This window comes from Elephantulus edwardii, unplaced genomic scaffold (genome assembly GCF_000299155.1).
Source record: "Elephantulus edwardii isolate Elephantulus edwardi_28Jun2011 unplaced genomic scaffold, EleEdw1.0 scaffold00126, whole genome shotgun sequence".
Lineage (NCBI taxonomy): Eukaryota > Metazoa > Chordata > Mammalia > Macroscelidea > Macroscelididae > Elephantulus > Elephantulus edwardii.
This window is the reverse complement of record NW_006399876.1, coordinates 6,674,935-6,684,014: the sequence shown is the minus strand read 5'-3', so window position 1 is coordinate 6,684,014 and position 9,080 is coordinate 6,674,935. Positions and strand designations below refer to the sequence as shown.

General features: G+C 52.8%; 1 protein-coding gene across 1 annotated transcript in view; it reads left to right on the top strand.

The window, feature by feature from the left end:
• Positions 1-4,038, top strand: part of LRP5 (low density lipoprotein receptor-related protein 5) — an 87,547-nt gene extending 83,509 nt beyond the window's left edge. The window contains exons 21-22 of the mRNA XM_006893240.1: positions 1,893-1,990; positions 3,583-4,038. Of these exons, the coding sequence (XP_006893302.1) occupies positions 1,893-1,990; positions 3,583-3,844 (360 nt within the window). The 3' untranslated portion in view covers positions 3,845-4,038. The remainder of the gene's footprint in view (positions 1-1,892; positions 1,991-3,582) is intronic.
• The last annotated feature ends 5,042 nt before the right edge of the window (positions 4,039-9,080 follow it).

The window sequence follows — 9,080 nt, the reverse complement described above, 5'->3', positions numbered from 1 at the left end:
CCAGTGCTGCTGTCACAGACACCACAGTGCGCTGTCTCTGTCACCCAGTGCTGCTGTAGTGATGGTATCACAAGTGAATGACTTTAGCAAACAAATTTATTCTCACCATTTAAGAGGCTAGAAGTCTGACTTGAAGGTGTTCATTCCAGTGGAAGGATTTCTCCTTATTTGAGTTTCCAAGGACAGAGTTGCTGGGTCCTAAGGATTAGCCGCTGCTCCAGCTTGTTGTTGCTGGTGGTAGGTCCCTTCTACGTCTGCGGCTTCCTTCTCATTTCCTCTCTTATAACATAAAAGACGCCTTGGGGGAATGCCTTGTGTCAGATTGGGACGACCCTTCCCCTCCCCGACCCCACATGTGTGTCTTCCTGGCCCGCTGTGGCTCTCAGTGGTTTTCAGTTGCTTCATAATAGAGCAGGTCACGTAGGCCCCTCTGGGAGGGTTTGAACTGCCAGCCTTTGGGTAGTGGTCGAGTGCTCAAGCATGTGCCGTTCAGGGACTAGAGACAGGAATAGATACAAATGGAGCCTCGAAGGTGCGTGGTTCAAGTGATGCTGATGTGAACCAAAAGGTTAACAATTTGAACCCACTGGACACTTTGTGGAGGGAGCTCTCGTGGCCTAGTGGTAGTAAACTGTGCTGCAATCCTGAAGGAACACGGTTTGAATCTACCGGCTGCTCTATGGGAGAAATATGGGCAGTCTCCTCCCCTGTGAGTAACTGCCTTTGAAAACCTCCTGGAGGGTCAGCTGTGGGCTGGTTCTGACTCAACAGTACACAGTAGCAAGCTGCTTTGTGGGAGAAATGTGTCTTTTGTCAAGTCTGCTCTGGGCAGGTGTCCTGTGGGACAATTGTTGTTTAGTGCTGTCGAGTCGTAGGTGACTCTTAGTGACCCTGTGAACGAAAGTCCTCGACACTTGGGTGACTTTCATCCTTTCTCCAGGTTCATAGGGTTTCTGGAGGCAAGCTATTTACAGAAGTGGATGCCACTCCTGCTTCCAAGCTCGTTTTAATCGGGGAGCACCACCAAACACTGCCCACCATGGGTAACCATTATCTCATTTGACATGTCAGTGTCACAGTGTTCAGCTTCACAGCAACCACAAGTTACCTCTGTACGGCAACTGGACACACCAGGGCTATACTACCTAGAGGAATGTTTGAACAAAAATGATGACAGATAGGCCTGAGGGCCGTGTATTAGAGTCACCCACCTGTGGCTTGGCAGCATAGCTTTCGGTCCACTAGGCCAACTGTTCTCTCTCTGTGTTGTTAAGTGCCGTCGAGTTGTAGGAGACTCAGTGACCCTATGAACGAAAGTCCTCGACACTTGCGTGCATGACTTTCATCCTTTCTCCAGGTTCGATTGGGACTATTCAGAGTTGGAGAGGACTCAGGGGGAGGAGGGCTGTACTTATGCTGTAATAGATGTTCTTTGTTATGTTACTAACACAATATTAGCATAGTGTATGTCTGGTCTCATCTGAGATACAAAAGAGATTAAACTAGTGAGTGAGGAGGTGGAGATGGAGCAGAGATGTCAAGTCACATCAAGATGGCTCAGGAGCCGGAGCTCAGGAAAAAACAAGGACCTTCCTCCAGGGCGCACAGAGAGCATCTCCCCAGAGCTGGTGCCTTTACTTCGCTCTGGAGGTGCCTGAGCGGTGACAAAATAACCTGTTTGGTAAAGCCACCCCCGTGTGGTATTTTGGTGGCAGCAGCACCAGAAGGCTGAGGCACTGACTTTTCACACTGTCCTGAGGAGGGGGGTCCAGGGAGCGTGGAGACAGCCTTGCCAGCTGCCACAGCCTGGTCACCCTCCAGGGGTGCTAGACCCGAGGGGCAGGTTTGTGGCTCCTGAGAGGCACATGATGACCCTTTCTTTGTTCTCCCAGATCCTGAACCCGCCACCGTCCCCTGCCACGGACCCCTCCCTATACAACATGGACATGTTCTACTCTTCAAACATTCCTGCTGCTGTGAGACCGTACAGGTAAGAGCCCCACCCCTGCCCGACAGGAGCCTTTGCTGCTGTAGGTAGAGGATGGACCCATTTCTCAGATGAGAAAACTGAGGGAAGGCCCCCCAGGGACAGGCGATGGTGGACATGCGCTGGGCTCTGCCTGCCCTGCTCCGACCCCACTGTCTCCCCAGCTAGCTATGTCCACAGGCTCTGAGTGAGCTCTCGGGCCTGACGGCCAGTTTGAGTCGGGACCTGCCTGTGGCAGCTGTGGCCGTGGAGCTCTGTGGTGTTTTGTGACACTTAGCACATGGGAGGCCCTCCGTGTTTATGGGGTCCCTGGGTGGGACAGCTGGCTATCTGGTATTTCAGTGTCTTGTCCAAACCCCCAGCCCACTGTGGCCATCACAGTGTGTGATCAGCCTTAACTGCTGCTGTCCACATGGTGGTCAGAGCCCCACCAGGCAGCCTGTCCACCTCTGGTCCCTCCCTGTGCCTGCCCCTCCCCTCTGTCCCACCTCCCTTCCTGTCCCCTGGGAGTGTGTAACGGGCTTCAGTCTGTGTGATCCCCCTTCCAGCCCTCGCTGCCCCCATGGGAAGAAGCAGGCTCTCACACAAATCACCTGCCCGATTCCACATCCCGACATGGCGTTTCTGAGCTGTGTGTGACGGGAGGCGACATCACTGTGGTGGGGAGGAGGGAGTTGAGTCCCTGTCAGGATGTGTTGAGTCAAGATTGCAGCTTCTGACCACTTGGAATTACTGACATGACGGACATTCTGACATTACTAGTTCTCAGTCATGATATACGTGGTGAAGGACGCCAGCACCTCCTTGTGTCAGACACTTTTTCTAGCACTTTTCACACTGCGTCTCCTTTAATCGCCACAGCCGCTTTGTCAAAGGGGTGCTGTAGTGCCCTTTCACCCATATGGGAGTCCTGAGGCTGTAGTGCATTAAGTGTGGAGCTACTGATTCGAAAGTCAGTGGTTCCAATCCACCAGTCAGTCCTGAGAGAGAGAGGAGTGGTGGTCGGCCTCCGTAAAGCTCGCTGCTTTCCACACCGCCCTCCGGTCCACACGAACTCCTAGCCCCCTCCCTCGGGTCCCCAAGGCTGATTATTGCAATGTGGGGGGAGACTGCCTGTCTCCAGAGACTGCCAGAGATGCGCACCTCACTGTGGACCAAGCACCAGAACATGGGGCCATCAATTTGGTGCCAGCTCCCGGTGACCCTGTGCACGACAGGTCAGCGCCAAGGTCACGGCCACCGCTCCTTGAGCCCAAGCTGCTGCACGGCAGTCGCTCCCGTTGACTCTTCCTTTCTCGCACTGACCGTCTCCTCCACAGTCCTGGGAACCCCGAGGGGACATTCTGCCCTGTCCTGTAGGCTGTTCGGAGTGAACCGACCCTGGCAGTGGGAACTCCTCAGTGAGAACTAGAAGCTCAGAAGCCAGGCTTCCACCTGGGGAGACCCTGTTCCCACAGAGGTGATGCTGGCCTGGGACAGCTGGCCTTCCAGTGACGCCTCCTCCCTTCCTTGTGGCAGACCTTCACGATAGGCAAGTGTCCACCTGCCTGATGCGTGATGGTGATAGCTCAGGGGGGTCTCCTCTGTCCCCACAGGCCTTACATCCTCCGCGGCGTGGCACCTCCGACAACACCCTGCAGCACTGACGTGTGTGACAGCGACCACAGTGCCAGCCGCTGGAAGACCAGCAAGTACTACCCGGACCTCAACTCGGACTCGGACCCCTACCCACCCCCGCCCACGCCCCACAGCCAGTACCTGTCGGCCGAGGACAGCTGTCCCCCATCCCCCGCCACAGAGAGGAGCTCCTTCCACCTGTTCCCGCCCCCGCCCTCCCCCTGCACGGACTCGTCCTGACCTTGGCCGCCCCGGCCTCGCGGCACCCTGTAAATATTTTTAAATATGAACAAAGGAAAAAAATATATATTTTATGACTTAAGAAAGAAATAGAGTTGGGGTTTTAAAAACAAGGAATGTGAATGGCTATGGGTGGGCAGGGCTGGGAGAACTTTGTACAGTGGAGAAAATATTTATAAATTTAATTTTTTAAATGTAACTACTGTTCCTTTGTGCCATGTTGCATGTTTGGGTCAAAATCCCAGGTATGTGTCCCCAGGGCTGCCTCTCCCCTGGTGTAGATGTCTCTCTCTGCCAGGATGCAGCAGGGTGAACGAAGACCACTCTGGACAGAGGGGACATGACCTCCAAGAGGAGGTGTCTCTGACGGTCACAGCAAGGCTGACTCCCAGGGCTCGAGAGCCGTATGGCTCTGAAGGGCCTGCGCTTGGTTTGATGCCCCTTAGGGAGTGTCTTGAAATTCCTCATCGCTTTTGAGCAGGGTCCACCACATTGTCCTTCTGCAGTGTCCACTGTCCCACTGCTGTGGGGCCGAATCAAACCTGCAGACACCCGCAGGGCAGGGTGGAACTGCCCACCTGGGTTTCCAGGACTGTAAATCTTTACTGAAGCAGCCCCTGCCTCGTTCTTCACCCGTGACAGTGGCTTTGAACCACTGACCTTTCAGTTAGCAGTCCAGTACTTAATCCACTGTGCCAGCAGGGTTCAGATTAGGGACCTGCCGTGCCACAGCTGGCTTCGGCTGCTCTCATCTGACCTGTGTGCATCAGCCCTGCTGTCCATCCAGATGGCCCTGGGCGGTCCTCAGCCCCTCGTGACCCACCACTGTGCTGACCTCATGTAGGGGGGCTGCTGCACAGCCCCCCAGCGGAAGAAGGACCTCCGCCCTAGCCCTCTGCATCTCTTCTGCCCCCTGAGGACAGGTGGTCAGTGTATAGGCAGCCCCAGTGCCCCAGCTGCGTGCCTGCCCCACCAGGAGTGGAAGAGACCCAGCGAGGCCTGTGTGCTGGGACAGACTTTCCCGGTTGCCCACAATTCAGGAGGCCCACGTGATGGGTTTTTGGTCTACGTTATGGAGATGCCCCCTGAGGAGAGGCTGGACAGGAGCAGACCTGCACCCCCGTGGCCTCAGGAAGGAGCCCTGTGCCCTCTATAGACAGAAGGGTTTAGTATTTGGGGGGCTTGTTCCTCGTCCTGCTTCCTCATCTGGCAGGGGCTGAGGTTCACACCTGTGCCCACAGGTGACCTCACCTGCACAAAGCCAGGTGCAGTGGCCACACACGGCCTGGCGAACAGAGCTGTGGCGTGATGACGCTCATGGGTGCGGTGAGTTCCCCACGGCAGACACCCTCTAACAACCAGCGGGTCCCACGTGCTCAGAATCCTGTTTGGGGGTGGACCGGCCATCCTCCTGTGCGAATCAATCGCAAACCACAAACTCAGCAGCCTAAAGCCGAAGGCTCTGTGGACTCAGAAGCACTGCTGCTTTGTGGGGGTCCCTGGGGGACACCCGACTTCTACCCTTCTGCCCTGCCAACTAATTAGACCAAGGGTCTGCTGGGAATCAGGGCATGGGGTGGGCAGGAGATGGTGAGTGAGGTGCCCTGCTGCTGGGCCCCTCGCTGCCAGCATCCAGCACCTGGGGCCCCAGTGTGTGGCTCTGGTGGCCAGGAGCCTCTCATGCACACTCCACTGGACACTTCATACCTAGAGAGTGGGGCCAAACTCCTCAGGGCCTTATGTCCACTGCTGTGAAACAGATCCTAACAGAGACTCTGCAGGACAGAGCAGAACAACCGGTAAGGTTTCCAAGGCACGGCGACTGGTGGCCCTGTCCTGATCATGTCATTTCTCGGGCTTATTTCCCTGAAATGTAACCGCTCAGCGCCGTAAATCTGGAGATGAGGAAACAGGCTCAGGCACAAACAAGCAAAGCCAGAGTCTTTGTATTCGTTGCTCCCACCACTCTTTTATCTAATATGTGTGAGCCCCTGAGAACAGTGCTGTCAGTGTGGCTGCAAGCAGCTCCACCCCTTCCCGAGTCTGGGGGGTTCTCCGTCTTGCAGTGAGTAGGGCCCATCGCTGCCCAGGGCACTGTTGGGTGGCAGCTGGGTAAGCAGAGGGGCTACTTCCGCAGCCACGCTGGCTTCTCAGGGAGCAGGCGTGTGGCTGATGGAGGGATGTCTTGCCTGCAAAAACCAGGGCGTGAGAGGTGGATGGGGCTTGGAGTCCATGAACCTGCAGAGCTTCCTCTGTCTCCCAGCTGGCTCTTCACAGCTTTGGGCCCCAAGATGGACCACTCTCTTCGACCAGGGGCCAAGGTCTCACCAAGGAACCTCTTGCTGGTCTCCCCTCTCTTAGGTTCCCCTAACTCTACCCCGTTCAGCCCAAATACCCTTCTCTTTTCTTTCCCTAGGGGCTGATGGCAAAACCTGAGCTCTAGTTCTTAGCAAGGAGTCCTTGGGTGATGCAGTTAAGCACTTGACTGCTAACTGAAAGGCTGGTGGTTCGAACCCCCTCAGAAGTGCTTTGGGAGAAAGGCCTGGTGCTCTACTTCTGACCTAATTTCATCTCATACCGTCAAAGCCCCATGGAGCCATTCTACTCTTGGCCTTGAGCTGGAGTCAACTCCCAGCAAGGAAAACAACAATCTTTACCAACAAATAATCTTTGCCAGCACTTCGTTCTTCTGGTTTTTAGGTGTCGTTGAGTTGACTGTGACTCTCAGCGGCCCCGTGAACCACAGATCTGAACTTTGTTCTACCCTGTTCTCTCCCTATCACCTTCCACACAGTTGAATCCGTTGCCGAAGACACTGTGTCAGGCCACCTCGCTGAGGGTCTTCCTGTCCTACGCTCACTCTCCACCGCTCCAAGCATGATGCCACTGTCCAAGGAATAGCCTCTCCTGACAACATGTCCAAAGCGTGTGACCCAAAACTTCACCATCGTTGCCTCCAAAGTCTACTCTGGCTGCACTTTCCCCAAGACACCGCTGCTTGTTCTTTTGTCGGCCCATGGGATATTCAGTAAACTCCTCTTCAACACCACCGTTCGAAAGCATCAAGTCATTCGTCATCCTTTGTCATTATTCAAATTTCTGATGCATAATAAGTGATTTAAAAGACTGTGGCTTGAATCAGATGCACCTTAGTCTTTAAACAGACATCATTGCTCCTTAACACCTTGACTGCTGAGGCCAAGAGTGTGATTGCCGATCTAAGCAAGATGAAATTGTTGACAACTTCGATCTTCTCTCCACCTGTCGTGATGTTGCCTATTGGCCCACCGGTAAGAAGTTTTGTCTTTGTGATGTTGTTGGATAATTTGTATTGATGGCTGTAGTTTTTCATCTTCTGCAGCAAGCATTTCAAGTCCTTTTCACTTGCGGCTAGCAAGGCTGTGCCATCTGCATAATGCAGGTTGTTGGTGAGTCTTCCTCCGGTCTTGATGCCACACACCTCTTCATAAGGTTGAACCTCTCAGATGATCTGCTCAGCATAGAGACTGAAAAGGTATCTTTTCTTGATTTTAAACCATGCAGTGTTCTCTTGCTCTGTTTCAACAACAGCTTCTTGCTCTAAGTGTAGTTTTCACATGAACATAATTAAGTATTCTGGAATTCCCATTCTTCTCAATTTTAGCCATTGTTTCCTATATGCCACACAGTCAAATGCCTTTGCATAGCCAACAAAACACAAATAATATCCTTCTGATATTCTCAGCTTTCGGCTAGGATCCATCTGACATCTGCCTTGCTGTTCCTGGTGCCAGCCACAGCCTCTTTCTAAATCCAGTTTGAATTTCTAGCCGTTCTTTGTTGATGTACTGTTCCAGCTGTTTTTTGGATAATTTTCAGCAAGATTTTACTTGCTTGCAATACTAATATTGTTTGATAATTTCCACAGTCTGTTGGATCACCTTTTTTGGAAATGAGAACAAATAATGGATCTCTTCCAGTCAGTTTGCCTGGGAGCTGTTTTCTAAGTTCTTTGGCAAAGGAATGTTTTATTTCTGTTCTTGTGAACTTGTTTCGACTGTCTTCAGCTTCGAGTGGAACTTGTACGTGAGTGCGTGGTCTAGGCCATGGTCAGCACATGCCCTGGTTTTGACTGCTGACGTTGAGCTGCTCCAACGACTTTTTAGGAAAATGATTCTCAGATACTTTTCTAAATCTGAGCATTCAGATGAAGACAGACTAGGAAGATGGCTTGGCCATCTACTTCCAAAATAGCAGGCCTCTGAAAACCCTATGTACAACAGAACACACATAGACTAACAGCTAGGGCAACTGAGGTGGAGACAGTGAGATTGGCACAGGACAGAGCAGGGTTTAAGGCTGTTGTACACAGGGTTGTCATGAGTCTCAAGTGACTCGACGGCACATGACAATAACAACAACAACAACTCAGACTGGAGCTCAATGCACTGAAGAAAAGGAAGAAACATGAAAGAATTGCATTTCTGTGGTAAACAGGGCCGAGCTGTCATAAGCCACTAGTCGCTGGGGCGGCCTGAGTGGTGCATTGCCCTTTGACGCCGTGACTCAGTTCCAGTCCTCGGAAGGCCTCTCTCTACTAATGTAACGCAACACTGCGTGTCCTGCACCATCCGCACGATGGGTGTTTGAGCCCCTCTTTGGAGCCACTGTGTCAATGCATCTCGTTGCGGGTCTTTCTCCTTTTTAATGACTTTCTAACTTCATCAAGCATGATGTTCTTGTCCAGGGTCGCTGTTTGACAATGAACCCAAAGCAGGGGAGAGGGGGCTCGCCATCCTTGCTTCTTAGGAGCATCCTGGTGGACTTCTTCCCAGACAGGCTGGCTCTGTCTTCTGCAGTTGGTGGTGTAGTCAGTATTTGCCAACACCGTAGTTCAAAGGCATCAACCCTTGTTTGTCCAGTTTTCATGTGCATGTGAATTGTTTGAAAACATCTTGGCTTCCATCAGGCACGCGCTCGTCCTCACAGTGGCGTCTTTGTCTTGTCACGCTCTAAAGCTCTTCTGCCGCAGAAATGCCCAAGGAGGATGCAGCAAACGGACCATTTGATTTTTCGACTGCGGCTTCCACTGGCATCGTCACTCGTGGTGTCTGTGTTACAGCAGCACTAACACGCACAGGCTCTGGGACCTCAAAAGCAGGCTGCTGCCCTAACAGGGATCTGAAATGCCAGCTCCAGATTGCAACTGGAGAATGAGTACACTGTGGCAGAGTTTTGGATTGATTCAGTGACTGGG